Source organism: Cetorhinus maximus, chromosome 10 (genome assembly GCF_964194155.1).
Source record: "Cetorhinus maximus chromosome 10, sCetMax3.hap1.1, whole genome shotgun sequence".
In the NCBI taxonomy this organism is placed as follows: Eukaryota; Metazoa; Chordata; class Chondrichthyes; order Lamniformes; family Cetorhinidae; genus Cetorhinus; species Cetorhinus maximus.
The window spans coordinates 134,783,127-134,802,383 of NC_135888.1; the positions used below are offsets into that span (position 1 = coordinate 134,783,127).

Consider the following 19,257-nt stretch of genomic DNA (forward strand, 5'->3'; position numbering starts at 1 on the left):
GGTAGGATGGCTCAAAAATGATATCTCACTCACGGTTCAAAGCATTGACAAAAAGCTGAAAGAGAAATGTTAAAAAATAGAATGAACAGTGGCCTATAAAATTGCCTGGGCATTACGGTTGCACACCGTTAAAAGGCTTATTACGATCACGATCATTTCAGGAACAGCCCAGCTTTAAGAATTTCTAGTGTCATTATTGACAAGAACGCGTTGTGTCGCTGTCCACCAATAAGAATCCTAAATAAGCGAGAGATCCATTGCTCCACCTCCAACACCGAAACCAGAGCAGAATCACAGAGAATGAGATTAGGGTGTCTGCGCTTTGATTGTGCGACCACTTAACGGAGGATAGAGGGGAATACTTTGTAAATTCGACAGTTTGAGATAGTGGAAGGCATATTGGCAGCACTGACTCGTCACGCTAACCGTCTGCAACCTTAAATTTGTGCTTTGTAAAATAATCCAGTCCGACAACAATGGCGTATTCACAAAGGAGCAACGCCTGGAAATTCATGGTGATAGTTTTTATTTTCCTATTTTGCGAACTGGATGTGGTTTCTGGACAGGTTCGTTATTCGATTCCCGAAGAACTGGAGCAGGGAGCTATAATTGGTAACATTGCTGACGAGTTGGGACTGAATATCGCATCGTTGTTATCTCGGAAAGGTCGGCTGCTCTCTGACTACATAAAGCGCTATTTGGAGGTGAATTTGGAAACTGGGATGTTATTTGTCAATGAGAGAATAGACAGAGACCAGCTTTGTGGACCAACCCCTACATGTATTCTTTCCTTCCAAATAGTGTTTGAAAATTCCCCCGAGATGTACCGTGGTGAAGTGGAGATTCTTGATATAAATGATAATTCGCCCAGTTTCCCGGAGAGTGCCATTCTCTTACAAATGGCCGAATCCATGGCGCCAGGCTCCCGATTTCCGCTAGAGAGCGCACTCGATCCAGACATGGGCACAAATACAGTCACTGCTTACAGCATCAGCCCCAGTGAGCACTTCGGTCTAAAAGTAAAAACTGTAGACGACGGTCCTAAAATTGTCGAGCTGTTATTGGAGAAACCGTTGGACCGCGAACGGCAGTCATCCTTTCAATTGATGCTGACGGCCACTGACGGAGGCAGTCCTCCCAGGTCTGGGACAGCCCGTATTCTTATCACTGTGCTGGACAGCAACGATAATGCACCTGCATTCGATCGCGAGATCTACAAAGTCAGCCTGGTGGAAAACTCACCCAGGGGCACCTTGGTGGTTTCAGTCCATGCCACTGATCCAGACGAAGGCCCGAATGCGGAGGTAACTTATTCTTTCAGTAATCGTGTTTCGCAGAAAGTGCAGGAATTGTTCAGTTTGGATCGGCGAACAGGAGAGATTACAATTCAAGGGGCCCTTGATTTTGAAGAAGCCAGTAGTTACTCACTTGACGTTCAAGCTGTCGACAATGGTTCACCAGCAATTGCAGGCCATTCGAAAGTGCTGATTAAGGTAATTGATGTGAATGATAATGCCCCTGAGATTAAAGTGACCTTAGTATCTAGCAAGGTCAGTGAAGATGTTGCAAGGGGGACAGTGATAGCTTTAATCAATATAATAGATCACGATTCTGGAGAAAACGGACAAGTTCACTGTCAGATCCCATTGGACTTTCCCTTTAAACTTCAAACGTCTTTGAGCAACCGTTATAAATTGATTATTAGCGGCTTGTTGGATCGCGAAACCGCTCCTCTGTATAACATACCTATATCAGCTCGGGACTCGGGATCTCCTCCACTATCAACAAATAAAAGCATTCAGATCTCAGTTTCTGATATAAACGATAACGCCCCAAGGTTTGCTCGACCCATGGACACAGCATATGTGATGGAGAACAACGCTCCCGGTGCTTCTATTTTCACAGTGACTGCTTCCGATCCTGATCTGGACCAGAATTCCTACGTCACTTACTCATTCACAGAAAATCTTATCCAGGACTACCTGCCGTCAAGTTACCTCAATCTTAATTCGATGAACGGGACCATTTACGCGCTGCGCTCTTTTGACTACGAGCAAGTCAAAAACTTCCAGATCCAAGTTCAAGCCCGAGACGCAGGCGTTCCCCCGCTGAGCAGCAGCGTAACCTTGAATGTGATCATCCTGGATCAAAACGACAACGCTCCAGTAATTGTTTCACCTTCAGCACAGAGCGGATCAGCAGCAGCGGAGATTGTGCCTCAGTCAGCGGCCCAGGGGTACATGGTCACCAAGATAATCGCAACTGATGCTGATTCTGGTCAGAACGCACGGCTCCTCTATCAGGTGCTGAAAGCCACTGATCCCAGCTTGTTTAACGTGGGGCTTAACACTGGAGAAGTCAGAACAGCCCGAGCCATTTTGGAACTAGATGCCACCACACAAACTCTGGTCATCTTGGTGAAGGATAATGGACAGCCCAGTCTCTCCAGCACGGTGACAATCCACTTTTCAATTTTGGGAAATGTTACTGAAATTTCAGCCGAAAGAAGCAATTTAGTGACAAATCCTGAATATGTCTCTGACGTAAATGTTTACTTAATTGTTATTTTAGGTTCAACTTCTTTAATATTCCTTGTAATCATCATTTTGCTGATTGGCATCAAATGTAAACAGGACAGAAATCTTTCCGAGGACTACAATTCCCCAAGTTGTTGCTACAGACTGGAAGATTCTAATGATGCCTTTAATCCGAGACCTGTACTGACGGAATCTTTAAACTATACTGGGACTGGTGAGATTGTTCGCTTCCCGGAGACGCACCATTATGCGGTTTGCCTGTCTCCGGAATCAGCGAAGAGCGATTTTCTGTTTCTGAAACCCTACACACCGCCCATGTCTCAGGAGAAATGCTAAATTCTAAAGATTTGATAACATCGAGGCAGAGTTAAATTACTGTCAATCTTTATCATATCCGTATGTGCAGCAGTTCCGTTTGAATTACTGAAATTATTTCGCTTTAAGGATCTTTATTGCGAAAAGAAGGGATCGTTCTTGTCATGTAACTGTCAGTGTTGTCAATCAAAGGAAATTATGCAAAATAAAAGGCTCCATGATACTGCAGCGTCGCGTCTAAACTGGCATCTTTGCACTGGGAATGGCAGGCGAGTTCTTCCACGAGCCACGCCCTTCAATTTGCCGTAAGGTCAGCTCCACAATTGACCTTGTGGCACTGAAATGTGAATGCATGTGGAAAATTTCGCTTTACAATTTTCAATTTTAAATGCCAGCATAAGCGAGTAGAAGGCCCTTATTCCCTCACAACAATGAAAAGGGTTACGGTGAAGCTTTAAAAGTTCATAGCTGGTCCAATGCATTGTTATCTTGACTTCCACATTGGTGTTCACCAGAAATTGTTTAAAAATGGCACGGCGTTGGCGTAAAATATCTAATTATTTACAATCATTAATACATGTAAAATTATCATTTTAGAATAAAATATAAAATGTTTTCGGATCAGGAAAATTTGAAGAGAAGAACCTATGTAAAAGCTAAGGGAAGAAAAAGAACTATTCAACTTACATAGGTCACACCATTTATATAATGGCACTAATATTGTCTGCAATCACAGATTACAGAGCAGTATATAGTTTATTTCTCCGGACAACACTGAAACAAGGTTTTTGGTGCAATTAGTTCATGTAGGTATTTATGTTCCATATCAATCTCCTCCCACCTTTAGTTATCAAACCCAATCAGCATAGCTATTTTAAATAAGCACTGCTGGGAATTAATTTGGGTTAACATTGACATTAAGTTGTTTAAAATCAGATTCCAAGTTAAAACGCCAGGAAAAACAATGAGACTTATCATTTCAAAACAAAAAAAAAACAATGAGACTTATCATTTCAAAACGCCAACAGAACTCTTTTGCCAGAATAAAGCTGGAGATTTGGACTTCTGCTGTCTAGACCGATCTCTGCTGTCCATTAAAATGAGTTGGACCAAAATCACGCCAATGGCGCTGCAGGGTACCTAGGCCTCAGAGATTATGAAGATCTTTACAGTTCACTGGTCAGTTCGTAGGATTCAAAACTTGCAACATAGTTGTACGTGTGCTTGGCAGTTGTTGGGGCATTCACCTGATTATTACATTTATGGAGGTAACGCATTCGTATTAAACAGCGTGGAGTCTCCATTTGAGTCGTCAATGGATGAATATTGTTCGAGGGTACGAAGCATTTGTGGCCTGGTGCTAGACGGGGTTGTCCCTAGGCTTATATTATGCAAACAGCGAAGCTGATGGGTGATTACAGAAGCTGAACGTCCACCGTGGAGAGAGAAGGTGCTAGAGGAGAAAAAGAAATCATAGAAGTGGAGGATGATTTTCCCCAAACCAGTCATGCAACATCAGGTGGCAGACGTTTAAATTAGTGTGAATAATTGCAAGATTTTTTTTATAGCAGAAATGATTTTGGACAAGTAACAGTAACATGGATGTGAAGCGGGGTTGATTTTCCCGGAGGGTGAGTGAAGCTGGCAATTTCATTGAGAATCCCACCTCCAGTTTCAATATCCACTTACCTAACAATAAAACAGAGGCTGCTGTTCTTTGAAAAAGTAGAGCTAATTCTCGTTAAAATTACTTCATATTAGTTTACAGTTTTTTGCTGGTTTAATTGTAGTTCAATATTTTTATTTTTATCTATAGCAACAATTTTTGGACCCTGTAATTAAATTTGCGTAATCTTATTTCATATCTCATTGTCGTTATTTTCTTTGCGCTCTCATTAGCAGTAGAGTATGATTCTCATGAACTGTGACGTAAACATATCCAGAATCTACAAATTAGCGCCTGCCGCAATAGTTCACGAATGCTGGAGACATTCTCAACATTCCCCTGTTACAATCGAATGTAGGGACTGACCCACCTAACATAATTTGTTTGACATTCCAATCAAAGTATCCCAATAGGGAAATGTCGCAAGAATATGCTTCGTACATCAACATCATAAATTATATTTCATTTAGAATGAAATATACTCTGAGCAATGTATTTGAAAATTCGATCATAACTCCTAGATAGATTACCTTGGTTGCTTATCCTTGCATTTTTTTTGGTTTGATTATGAAAAAATATTTTTCAAGTATTCATGATTCCACACCTGACTTTCACAGACAAAGTGATGATTTATATTCCCTTTCATGTTTTCCATGTTAGTTTCCATTAATTCCAAATATTTTATCATTTCCATCCTTTTAGTTATACAATCCCCCCTCCCCATTTATAATGCTGATAAATCTAGCTGAAGCTATAAGCCAGCTATGCATGGAGTATCTGAAATGAGCTCCCATGGTTCACATATCATGTAGATGTCTGTTTGCAAAATCAGCTATTTCACGAGTTAGAAGATAATTTAAAAAAAAAACCTTAATATATTCTGATCAAAACTAAGTAATGTTAAAATCCAAAACAATATTCAATTTCTCCATCTGGAAAGGAGTTACCGGCAACATTTTAAAACTCTTTACGAAAGCAGCTGAAAAACTCACCAGAGTTTGAAAACAATTAAGATAGGGCGGTTATTCATGAATTGATATGTATGGAAACTTTCCTGTGGAAAAACAAGATCACCTTGTGAGACGTGGAAAAATAATTGTGATGCTGACGTGAAAAATATTGAAATTGTTTCGTCGCAGGTTATGCGTAAGGGAAATGGAGGGAAAGAGTCAACATGATCATACAAGCGGCATTTGAAAGGAGTAGTGATGACCTTTAAAGATAAAGGCTGCGAAGAGGAAACGGAGAGATATCTGTGCTGGCGTGTGCGGATTATGGTTGCGCACTATTAAAAGGATCATCGTGACTGAAAGCCCTCGCATCAGGAGCTGTGCAGCTTTAAGAAAAACTGCTGTAATCATAGGCAGGGAGTCGCTAAGTCGCTGCGGACCAATGAGGATCTCAAATACAACCAGAGATCTATTGCTCCTCCTCCCGTGCATAAGTGGAACAGAAACAGAAAGACAATCGTTGCCTGCATTCATTTCGTGGAAAGATCTGTGTCCATTCCCGTGACTTTCCGATATAAAGATATTTTGTGGATTATGCGACCGGGCGGCGCTTGACCTTAATGGACTGCCGGTTTATTTTTGCATGTTTCCAAATATAACAGACAATGGCAGAGTCACGGCTAACCAACGCCTTAAAATTCAAGCGATTGGCTATAATTTTCCTTCTTTTTGTGTCGGATCTGGTTTTCGGAAAAATTCATTACTCGATTCGCGAAGAAATGGAGCCTGGCGCTTTTGTTGGCAATGTCGCCGAGGATTTGGGATTGAACATTCGGAGGCTGTCGGCTCGAAAATTCCGACTGGTCTATGCTAATAAAAGACAATGTCTGGAGGTGAATTTAGAAACGGGCATTTTATTTGCTAATGAAAGGATAGATAGAGAGGAGCTGTGTGGGCAGTTGCCAGCTTGTGTCCTTTCTTTTGAGATTGTAGTGGTAGAGCCTTTGGAGATGTATCGCGGTGAAGTGGAGATTCTTGATATAAATGATAATTCGCCCAGTTTCCCGGAGAGTGCCATTCTCTTACAAATGGCCGAATTCATTGCTCCAGGCTCCCGATTTCCGCTAGAGAGCGCACTCGATCCAGACATGGGCACAAATACAGTCACTACTTACAACATCAGCCCCAATGAGCACTTCGGTCTAAAAGTGGAGAGTGCAGAAGACGGTACGCAGACAGTCGAGTTGATATTGGAGAAGCCGTTGGACCGCGAACGGCAGTCATCCTTTCAATTGATGCTGACGGCCACTGACGGAGGCAGTCCTCCCAGGTCTGGGACAGCCCGTATTCTTATCACTGTGCTGGACAGCAACGATAATGCACCTGCATTCGATAACAAGGTCTACAAAGTCAGCCTGGTGGAAAACTCACCCAGGGGCACCTTGGTGGTTTCAGTCCATGCCACTGATCCAGACGAAGGCCCGAATGCGGAGGTAACTTATTCTTTCAGTAATCGTGTTTCACAGAAAGTGCAAGAATTGTTCAGTATGGATCAGCGAACAGGAGAGATTAGAGTTCACGGCATAATTGATTATGAAGAAGGTAACAGTTATTCTCTTGATGTTCAAGCTGTCGACAATGGTTCGCCGGCAATTGCAGGATACTCCAAAGTTCTCATTAAGGTAATTGATGTGAATGATAATGACCCTGAGATATCCTTGACGTCCGTGGCGAGCACGGTCACTGAAGATGCTGCTCCCGGGACTGTGACAGGTCTGATCAATGTAATCGATCGCGATTCAGGAAAAAACGGACAGGTTCACTGCGAAATCGCTAAGAACGTTCCCTTTAAACTTCAAACATCTTCAAGTGGTCATTATAAATTGGTGACCAGTGACTTGTTGGATCGGGAAACCACCCCTCTATACAACATACATATTTTAGCCAGGGATTCGGGGTCTCCTCCACTATCAACAAATAAAAGCATCCAGATCTCAGTTTCTGATATAAACGATAACGCCCCAAGGTTTGCTCGACGCATGGACACAGCATATGTGATGGAGAACAACGCTCCCGGTGCTTCTATTTTCACAGTGACTGCTTCCGATCCTGATCTGGACCAGAATTCCTACGTCACTTACTCATTCACAGAAAATCTTATCCAGGACTTTCCGCTGTCAAGATACCTCAACCTTAATTCGATGAACGGGACCATTTACGCGCTGCGTTCTTTTGATTACGAGCAAGTCAAAAACTTCCAGATCCAAGTTCAAGCCCGAGACGCAGGCGTTCCCCCGCTGAGCAGCAGCGTAACCTTGAATGTGATCATCCTGGATCAAAACGACAACGCTCCAGTAATTGTTTCACCTTCAGCACAGAGCGGATCAGCAGCAGTGGAGGCTGTGCCTCAGTCAGCGGCTCAGGGGTACATGGTCACCAAGATAATCGCAACTGATGCTGATTCTGGTCAGAACGCACGGCTCCTCTATCACATGCTGAAAGCCACTGATCCTAGTTTGGTCAACGTGGGGCTTCACTCTGGAGAAGTCAGAACAGCCCGAGTCATTTCGGAGCAAGATGGCACAACGCAAACTTTGGTCATCCTGGTGAAGGATAATGGACAGCCGGGTCTCTCCAGCACGGTTACAATCCACTTTTCAATTTTGGGAAATGTTACTGAAAGATCTTCTGAAAGTAGTAACTTGGTCAGGCATTCTGAACATCATTCCCATTTAAATCTTTATTTGATCATTGTTTTGGGGTCAACTTCCTTCATATTTCTTGGAATCATTATTTTCCTATTTGGCATCAAGTGCAAGCAGGATAGAAACCGTCCTGGATACTACAACTCGCCAGGCTGTCGCTACAAACCACATGGTTCGACTGGTGCCTTTACTGGGGGATCAGTGTCAAGAGCTTCTGCAAATGATTGTGACCAAACTTACCCCATCCCCGGTACATATGGCTATACGGTCTGTCTATCGCCAGAATCATCCAAGAGTGACTTTTTGTTCCTCAAGCCTTGCAATCCCACCTTGCCACAGGAGCAACAATAATTTCTTTGGAAGTAATGGAAATGGAGAACTGAAGTTATTTATCATCATATACGTCTTAAGACGGAAAACAGTGGTAGGTTTTTGTGTGCCTCAATGGTACTGTGCAGTATTTGCCATTTACCATTCAGCAAGAGAAGACTTCGCATTGTCGGTGTCACACCCAAGTGTCAGCAAATGCAATATTAGATTATGAAGGAACTTGGGGAGGAGCCAAGAACTCATAACCAGAATCGTGTTCCTTTCATTTCAGTTGTCAAATATTACACTTTGATGTTGCTTCGTGTTTACTGATATACCTTCGCATTGTGTTTTTATTCCTGATATTTAACCAATATTAGACAGGGACATGCTGTAATTTTCTTTATTTGGACTCTATCATTGTTTTACAGGTTGCCCTTGTCCTTGCTAGACAAGATAACAAACGATGCCCATCTTTCACACCCTTGATAATAGTTTGTAGCACCGAACTCCGCAGTCAATTGGACTTCTTTTTTTTTAGATTTTTCTTAATTGTTTTAAGAATTGGTAACATGAAATTCGGAAGAATGTTAAATTTTAACTTGATATCTGGAAATTGAAGCGCGCATTTTTGAAACATGATTTTTGTATCGTTAACGAGGTCAACATTATCTGGAAACAGCATCACAATAGTTGTGATAATTCCCTGCTCTTGACTTATGAAGGAACAGACTTTGTAAATCTGTAGACTTCAATTTGTTAACAATTCAGTTAACTGAGATTCACAAACTCCAAAATCTGTGCAGGCACAAGTCGAGAAGGGTCACCGAAATGTCCATGATTTATTACTTTGACGTTGAATTGATTATCATTTTCAATATTTTAGCAAAAATTACACTCTAAAGAGGTTGCAATGCCTTTCTAAGAGCAATAGTCCAGAATAAGCTGTGCAGTTGATTTTATCATTGACTACGTTTTATGGTTGTACAATATTAAACAGCTGCAAGAGCAGTCTAGCTTTAAGAATTGCTGATGTAGTTATTGAAAAGGACTGGTTGTGTCGCTGTGTACCAATAAGAAACTCAATTGCCGTGTTAGATCTATTGCCCCTCCCCCATCACGGACAGAGATCGGAATCAACGAGAAGCGAGCAGTGTCCGCGTTTAGATTGTGGAGGCAAGTTCAGAAAGAGAAGGTGGCGGACTTTGTCAGTTCGGCTTTAGGCATATTGGTGTACGTATTTTCTGGTAAGACCGGGCCTGCTGTTTTAATCGACTACAGGCCTGGATTTGGAAAATGATTCAGTCCAGACCAATGGCGAATTCGCAGAGGAACGACGCCTTAACATTCAAAACGTTTGCTTTTACTTTTCTGACATGCGTGCCAGACCTGGCTTCGGGACAGGTTCGGTATTCCATTCCCGAGGAATTGGAGCAGGACACTTTTGTTGGGAATATCGCTGGAGATTCGGGACTGAACGTGCGGCAATTGTCAGCTCGCAAATTTCGGCTGGCCTCGGATGACGGGAGGCAGTACTTGAAGGTCAGTTTGGATAATGGGATTTTATCCATTCGTGAAAGAATCGACAGGGAGTATATCTGCGGATTAGCCGCTACGTGCATTCTTCCGTTTAAAATAGTAACAGAAAACCCTTTCGAGATATATCGCGGTGAAGTGGAGATCCTGGATGTAAATGACAATTCTCCCAGTTTCGCGGATAACACCATTTCCCTACAGATTGCCGAAACAATTGCACCGGGGGTACGTTTCCCTCTCGAGAGTGCGCAAGACCCGGACGTTGGAATAAACACAGTTGCAGTTTACACAATCAGTCCCAACGAGCACTTCGGCTTAAAAATGCAAACAACGGAGGATGGTGTTAAAATTATCGAACTGCTGCTGGAGAAACCTCTGGATCGCGAGCAGCAGTCGTCCTATCAGCTGGTGCTGTCGGCGACTGATGGTGGGAGCCCTCACAGATCCGGCACAGTTCAGGTTCTCATCACCGTCCTGGACAGCAATGATAACCCACCGATGTTCGATCGTGCGATTTACCGGAGCAGCTTAACAGAAAACGCCCCCCGGGGCACCTTGGTGATCAAAGTCAGCGCTCATGACCTGGACGAAGGTCCAAATGCTGAGGTAACATATTCTTTCAGCAAACTTGCTTCGCCAAGAGTGCGCGAATTATTCAGTTTGGACGCACAGACAGGGGAGATTAGAATTGAAGGAGCGCTCGATTTTGAAGAAACAAACACTTATTCGCTTGACATACGAGCTGTGGACAACGGATCACCTGCAATTGTGGGGCATTCGAAAGTCCTCATCAAAGTCATTGATGTGAACGACAACGCCCCCGAGATAAAGGTCACATCCGTGTCGAGCATGGTTTCCGAAGATGTTCAGCGAGGAACTTTGATATCTTTGATCAATGTAATCGACCAGGATTCTGGTGAAAACTTTCACTGTCAAATTTCAAAGAATATCCCGTTTAAGCTCCAAACATCCTCCAGTAACCATTATAAACTGATTACCAGCGGCGTGCTGGATCGTGAAACCCTCTCTATGTATAACATACTAATTTTAACCACGGACTCGGGGTCTCCTCCACTATCCACAAATAAAACCATTCCGATTTCGGTTTCTGACGTAAATGATAACGCACCACAATTTAGTCAAATGTTGTATACTGTGTATGTGATGGAGAACAATTCACCGGGTGCTTCTATTTTTGCAGTTACTGCTCTGAATCCAGACATGGACCAGAATTCTTTTGTTTCCTACGCCATCATGTCGGACATGATGCAAGATCTGCCAGTCTCTTCTTTCATCAGTGTTAACTCCAACAACGGGGACATTTACGCGCTGCGCTCTTTTGACTACGAGCAACGGAAGAACTTTCAGATCCAAGTTCAAGCCCGAGACGCAGGCGTTCCCCCGCTGAGCAGCAGCGCGACCTTGAATGTGATCATCCTGGATCAAAACGACAACGCTCCAGTAATTGTTTCACCTTCAGCACAAAGCGGATCAGCAGCCGTGGAGATTGTGCCTCAGTCAGCGGCTCAGGGATACTTGGTCACGAAGATAATCGCAACTGATGCTGACTCTGGTCAGAACGCACGGCTCTCCTATCAGGTGCTGGAAGCCACTGATCCCAGTTTGTTTAACGTGGGGCTTAACACTGGAGAAGTCAGGACAGCCCGAGGCATTTCGGAGCCCGATGCCTCCACCGAAAGCCTCGTGATCTTGGTGAAGGATAATGGACAGCCGAGTCTCTCCAGCACGGTGAAAATCCTCTTTTCGATCTTGGCCAATGCTACTGAAAAATTCCCTGCAAGTAGCAGCTTGGTCAGAAATCCTGAATATGTCACTGATTTAAATCTCTATTTGATCATCGCTTTAGGTTCAACCACCTTAATATTTCTTGTGACCATAATTTTCCTGATTGGCATCAAGTGTAAGCAGGACAGAAGTATTATTGAAGGCTACAATTCTCCAATATGTTGCTGCAAACGGGAGGATTCAAATTATTCGTATCCTGAAAGATTTGGACCGCCGGCCCCTTTAAACTACACTGATGCTGGAGAAATAGTTCCCAATGTTGAACCCTATCATTATACGGTTTGTTTATCCCCGGAATCTTCCAAGACTGATTTTTTGTTCTTGAAGCCTTATGTTTCACCATTGCCTCAAGAGCAATGTTAGGTAACGTTGCTGTAATAAAAAAGGAGGCAGAATAACCTTAGCTCTGTTTGTCACATATACCTGTCTTCTTCCATGGGAAATTGAAAAGGAATGCAAAGTTTTATTATAATGTAAATTTATGGATATCGATAAATACGGGATCAAGCACTTCCATTAAAAAATCAGCAACTGATCAAACGAATAAATCAATAATAAACCAATTTGGATTCAACTTTCTTTTTTTACTTTTAAACATTACTTGCCACTTAGCTAAGAAACCAATCTATTTATTTAAAATTTTCTTTGGTTAAAGTAAGCAGATCTTGACAAATTGGTACAACACTTCAGTAAGATGTTAATAGAAAACATGACAGTATTCTAAGCTTTAATTTTACATGAAAACTTAAAGTTTGAGATTTATCCACATGTTAGGTATGTGGATTTCTGAATAAATTCGGAATATTTAAGGGTACAGTGGCATCATCATGATATTATTCGCCTAATGGCCTAGGGGCCTGGACTCTAATGCTCCAGATGCATCAGTTCAAAGTCAACCTTGACCGCTGGGTAATTTAAATACAGTTACTGAAATTAACCTGGAAATTACCAGATTGTTGCAAAAACCTCGCTGGGCTACTGATATCCTGTAGGAAAAGAACACCATCTGGTCTACATGTGGCTCTATTCCTACAGAAATGTGGTTGATTCCCTGGAAATTGACAAACTATTCAGTTGATTCAAACTGCTTCAGAAAAACCTAACAAGCTTGGACAGAGCACCCAGGGCTGATGCAGGTGCCGGACAGGAAAAAGGCACAACTGACCCAGGTGCCTCTGCCAAGTTACTAATATCTAGTTACTAATAATTGGGAAAGCAGTCACACAGACTAGGGAAATAACATCCCAATGTATCTTGATGCTCAGAGTGCCACAACTTTCAGTCCAATTTCAAGACTCCTTCATCACTATCCATGGATGTGTCCTGTCCCACTGGCAGGATAGATCTACCAGAGGTGGCCTTACAGTAGTAGAGTTGTGAGGGCGTAACCCTGGTACAATGTTCTCTCTAAATTCTGTTTGCTGAGCATGGTGGTTTTGTTGCACTGTACCATTCCTTCAAGATTGACATGTGTCCGTCGAAAATGGAAGGTTGTTTCTCTGTGGTTTGTTTGTTCCCTGTGGCACGTTCTTAATTATTGTGTTTATTCACAATAACAGAGAGTCCTCATCATTGACTCCATAAATTTTCATGGCATCAGCTCCCTCAGCTGATGACACAGTACCTTTCCATTCTGAGCACCACTTTGGGAGAAACACTGAGGTTGGCAGGAGCACAGAATGTAAGTCTGGGTGTGGGATTTCAACATCCATTACCGAGAATTCTCCGGTAGCACCACGACTGACTAAGATGACTGAACTCTGAAGGACATAACCATCAGACATGGCTCCTCACAAGTGGTGAGAAAGCCAACACAAGGGAATAACTTACTTGTATTCGCCCTCAATAAGCAATACATTGAAAGTCCATCTATTCAGGACAGTATTGGTAGGAATGCCTGCAACAGCCCTTGTGGAGACAAGGCTCTGTCTTCACACTGGAAACAGCCTCCATCGTGTCAGGTGGTATTTCCGCCATGCTAACTGAGATGGATTCAGAACAAATCGAGGAGCTCAAAATCAGCGTCAATAAAAAACAGCGGGCTTCCAACATGAGAAGAATTGTACTTCACAATATATAACCTCATGACTCAGCATATCATTTACACCACATTACCATTAGATCAGGGGCCAACTAAGTCAGGGTTCAATGAGGCGTGTTGGAAAGCATGCCAGGAGCAACCTTGGGCATACCGAAAACATAGAAACATGGAAACATAGAAAATAGGAGCAGGGAGTAGGCCATTCGGCCCATCGAGCCTGCTCCACCATTCAATATGGTCCCCTATCTCAACACCATACTCCCGCTCTCTCCCCATGCCCTTCGGCACCTTTAGAGTCTAGGAATCTATTTAATTCCTCTTTAAATATATTCAGTGACTTGGCCTCCACAGCCCTCTGTGGTAGAGAATTCCATATTTTCACTACCCTCTGAGTGAAGAAGTTTTTCCTAACCTCAGCCTTAAATGGACTACCCCGTATCCTGAGACTGTGACCCCTTGTCCTAGACACCCCCCCCCACCCAACCAGAGGAAGCATCATCCCTGCATTCAGTCTGTCCAGCCCTGTCAGAATTTTATACGTTTCAATGAGATCCCCTCTCATTCTTCTAAACTCCAATGAATACACGCCTAGTCGACCCAATCTCTCCTCATATCAGGAATCAGTCTGATGAACCTTCACTGCACTCTCTCCATGTCAAGTAGATCCTTTCTCAGGTAAGGAGACTAAAACTGTACACAATCCTGCAGGTGTGGTCTCACCAAGGCCTTGTACAGCTGCAGTAAGACATCCTTGCTCCTGCACTCAAGTCCGCAATGAAGGCCAACATATTTACCTTCTTAAATGCTTGCTGAGGTGCCACCTGGGTGAGGCTACAAAACAGAACTATATATATACTAAATGGCAGAAGTAGCATGTCGTAAAGGATGACACGTGATCCTACAACTAACGAATCATACCAGAGCTTTGCAGTCCTGCCACATCCAGTCACGAAGGGTCCTGGGCAACTAAGCAAATAATGAAGAGACTGCATGTGCACCCCCATCATCAAAACCCAGCACATAAGTGCAAAAGGCTGACTGAAGGATTCACAGTCATATTCAGCCAGGATTGTCAATGGGATACAAAAACAAAAAGTGCTGGAAAAACTCAGCAGGCCTGACAGCATCTGTGGAGAGAAAGACAGAGATAATGTTTCGAGTCCGTATGACTCTTCTTCAGATTCTGAAGCAGTTGATGTTCAAATGCAGCAAGGCCTGGACAAGAATACAACCCTGCCTTCCCAATGTCTGTCAAGCACCTACAAAGCACAAATCAGGATTGTGATGGAATACTCTCCACTTGCCTGGATGAGTGCAGCTCCATAACAATCAAGAAACTCGACACCATCAGGACAAAGCATCCCACTTGATTGGCACCCCATCCACCAGCATTCACTCCCTCCACCACTGACGCACAGTGGCAGCAGTGTGTACCATCTACAAGATGCAGTGCAGGAACTCACCAAGCCTCCTTAGACAACACCTTCCAAACGCACAACGTCTACCACATAGATGGACAAGGGAAGCAGATGCATGGGAACATCAGCACCTTCAAGTTCTCCTTCAAGCCACACATCATCCTGACTTGGATCTATATCACCGTTCCTTCATTGTCACTGGGTCAAAATCCTAGGACTCCCTCCCTAATAGCACTGTGGTTGTATCTACACCACATGGCCTGCAACAGTTCAATAAGGCAGCTCACCACTACAATGGCAATTAGGGATAGGTAATAAATACTGGCCTAGCTAGCGACGCCCAACTCCCATGAACGCATAATAATTTAAAAAATAAATAAATAGAGAAAGAGGCTACAGAATGTTGCAGAACACTGGTATCTATATGTGCTCGCACATAAATCACAAGACGTTAGCATTTACAAGTATCTTCAGCCAGAAGTGCCGAGTGGATGATCAATCTCAATCTCCTCCTGAAGCCTCCAGCATCATAGGTGCCTGTGTTCAATTATTTCGATTCACCCCACATGATATCAAGAAATAACCGAATTGACTGAGTACTGCAAATGCTCTGGGCCTTGACAACATTCTGGCAATAACACTGAAGACTTGTGCTCCAGAACCAGCTGCACCCCTAGCCAAGATGGTGCAGTACAGTTACAAATCTGGCATTTATGCAGCAATGTGGAAAACTTCCCAGGAATGTCCTGTCCACAAAAAGTAGGAAATATCCAGCCCAGCCAATTACCACCCCATCAATCTACTCTAGATCATAAGCACAGTGATGGAAGTGATCACCCAAAGTGCTATCAAGTGGCACTTGCTCAGCAATAACCTGCTCACTGATGCTCAGTTTGGGTTCTGCTAGGGAGACTCAGCTCCTGACCTCAGTACAGCCTTAGTCCAAACATGAACAAAAGAGCTGAAATTAAGGAGCGAAACGAGAAAGACTACCCTTGACATCAAGGCAGCATTTGACCGAATGTGGCACCAAGGAGCACTAGCAAAATTGAAGTCAATGGAAATCAGGAGAAATCACTGGAGTCATACCGAGCACAAAGGAAGATGGTAATGGTTGGCAGAGGTCAATCATTTCAGCCCTAGTATATCACTGCAGGTGTTCCGCAGGGTAGTGTCATAGGTTCAAGCATCTTAAGCTTCTTCATCAATTACCTTTCTCCCATCATAAAATCAGAAGTGGGTAGGTTTGGTGGTAATTGCACAATGTTTAGCACCATTCGTGACTCCTCAGACACTGGCATAGTCCGTGTCCGTATGCAGAAAGACCTGGACAACATTCAGCCTTGGTCTGATAAGTGGCAGGTAACGTTCTCGCCGCACAAATGCCAGGCAATGACCATCTCCAACAAGATAGAACCTAACCATCTTCCTTTGACATTCAATGGCATTACCATCGCTGAATTCCCCAAAGATCAACATCCTGGGGGTTGCTATTGACCAGAAACTAAACTGGACTAACCACATAAATCTGCGGTTACAAGAAAAGGTCAGAGGGTGGGGATTCTGTGGCCAGTAACTCACTTCCCTACTTTGAGAACCATGTCAACTATCAACAAAGCACAAATCAGGAATTAGATGGAATCCTCTCTACTTTTCTGGGTAGGTGCAGCTCCAACAACACGCAAGAATCTCGAACCCAACAAAGGCAAAGCAGATCGCTTGATTGACACCCTATCAACTGCCTAAAACAATCTCTCACCCCCACACCAATGCAGGTTGGCAGCAGTGCGTACCATCTACAAGAGGCACTGCAGAAACTTACCAAGGCTCTTTCAACAGCACTTTCCAAACCTGCAACCTTTCCCACATAGGACGACAAGGGCAGCAGATGTATGGGAACACTACCACCTGCAAATGGCAGCCCATGTCAAAATGCAGCAAGACCTGGACAATATCCAGGCTTGGGCTGACAAGTGGCAAGTAACATTCGCGCCACACAAGTGTCAGGCAATGACCATTTCCAACAAGAGAGAATCTCACCTTTGCCCCATGACATTCAATGGCGTTACCATCGCTGAACCCCCCACTATCAACATTCTGGGGGTCAACGTAACCAGATACTAAAATGCACTAGCCATATAAATACTGTGGCTACATGAGCAGATCAGAGGCTAGGAATCCTGCGACGCATAATTCACCTCCTAACTCCCCAAAGCTTGTCCACCATCTACAAGGCACAAGTCAGGATTGTGTTGGAACACTTTCAATTTACCTGGATGAGTGGACAACAGTCAAGAAGCTGGACATCTTCCAGGACAAAGCAGCCTCCTTGATTTGCACCCCAACCACCACCTTAAAAATTCACTCCCTCCACCACCGATGAACAGTGGCAGCAGTGTGCACCATCCAAAGGGCGCACTGCAGAAACTCACTAAGACTTCTTAGGCAGCACCTTCCTAATCCACGACTGTTACCACCTAGGAGGACAAGGGCAGCAGATACATGGGAATTCCATCACCTGGAAATTCCCCTCGAAGCCACTCACCATCCTGACTTGGGAGCATCTCACCGTTCCTTCACTGTCGTTCATCAGAACCATGGAATTCCCTCCATAACAAGCATTGCGGATGTTCCTACATGATGTGGACTGCAGCAGCTTAATAAGGCACCTCACCAGCACCCTCTTAAGGGCAATTGGGGATGGGCAATAAATGCTGCCCTGGCCAGCGATGCCTACATCCCAAAACGAATAAATTAAATATGAATGCAGTATTGAGGGAGGCAAATGGAATATTGGCCTTTGTTGCAGGAGGAGATGGAGTATAAAGTCAGGAATTCTTGCTCCAACCATGCAGGGCAGTGGTGAGAACTTACCAAGAGTACTGTGTACCGTTTTGGTCTCCTTACTTAAGGAGGTATATGCTTGCATTGGAAGCACGTCAGAGAAGTTTCTGTAGGCTGATTCCTGGAATAAAGCGGTTGCCGTATGAGGGAAGGTTGAGTAGGCTGGACTTAGATACATTGAGGTTTCGAAGAAAGAGAGATGATCTTATTGGAACAAATAAGATTATCAGGAGGATTGACAGGGCAGATGCTGAGAGGACGTTTCCACTCGTGGCAGAATCTAGACTTTGGGGCACCTTTCAGAAAATGGGGTCTCCCATCTAAGATCGAGAGAAGGAGGAATTTCTTATCTCAGCCGGTCATTAGTATTTTTAATTCTTTACCCCAGAAAGCAGTGAAGGCTTGGTCAATGACCACATTCAAAGCTGAGTTAGACAGATATTTGATCTAAAAGCGTCAAGAATTATGTCGGGAAGGCTGGAATGTGGAGTTAATGCCACAGTCAGGTCGGCAGGGACCGTACTGAATGGCAATGCAGGCACGAGGATCAGAATGGCCTGCCTCCGCTCCTATTTCTTATGTTTCTCATAGAAGTGTCCTGGCCAAAAAGCCCTTCAGCTGCGTCAGCAAAGACCTCCCCTCCATCAGTAGGTGAGGAATGAGGATTATCGTTAACGAATGTACAGCTTATAGTTACATTTATAGTTTATTCTTTCACGGGACGTGGGAGTCACAGGCTAGGCCGGCATTTATTGCCCATCACTAATTGCCCTTGAGAAAATGGTGATGAGCTGCCTTCTTGAACCGCTGCAGCCCACGTCGTGTAGATACACCCACAGTTCTGTTAGGAAGGGAGTTCCAGAGTTTCGACCCAGCGACAGTGAAACAACGGCGAATAAGTTCCAAGTCTGGATAGTGTGTGGCTTGGAGGGGAACTCCTTGGAGGGGTGGTTATATTCCCATATATCTTCTGCCTTTGTCCTTCCAGGTGGTAGTGGTCGCGGGTTTGGAAGATGCTGTCCAAGGATCTCTCATTAAATAATGAAACCGTCCGTGCTCATTTGCAACAAGACCTTGACTGTATTCAATCACGGGATGATAAGCGTCATACAACGTTCATGCCACACAAG

At 43.8% G+C, this 19,257-nt stretch overlaps 1 protein-coding gene and 1 pseudogene across 2 annotated transcripts; both read left to right on the forward strand.

The window, feature by feature from the left end:
- Positions 1-280: 280 nt before the first annotated feature.
- Positions 281-12,383, forward strand: LOC144685360 (uncharacterized). The gene is made up of 2 exons (XM_078549767.1): positions 281-2,868; positions 9,735-12,383. The coding sequence occupies exons 1-2, from the start codon at positions 477-479 to the stop codon at positions 12,185-12,187; spliced, it is 4,845 nt and encodes a 1,614-aa protein (XP_078405893.1). The 5' UTR covers positions 281-476; the 3' UTR covers positions 12,188-12,383.
- On the forward strand, positions 6,015-9,498 carry LOC144686057 (protocadherin gamma-A8 pseudogene; annotated as a pseudogene). The gene has a single exon (XR_013577839.1). The product of XR_013577839.1 is annotated as a protocadherin gamma-A8 pseudogene (transcript).
- Positions 12,384-19,257: the final 6,874 nt, after the last annotated feature.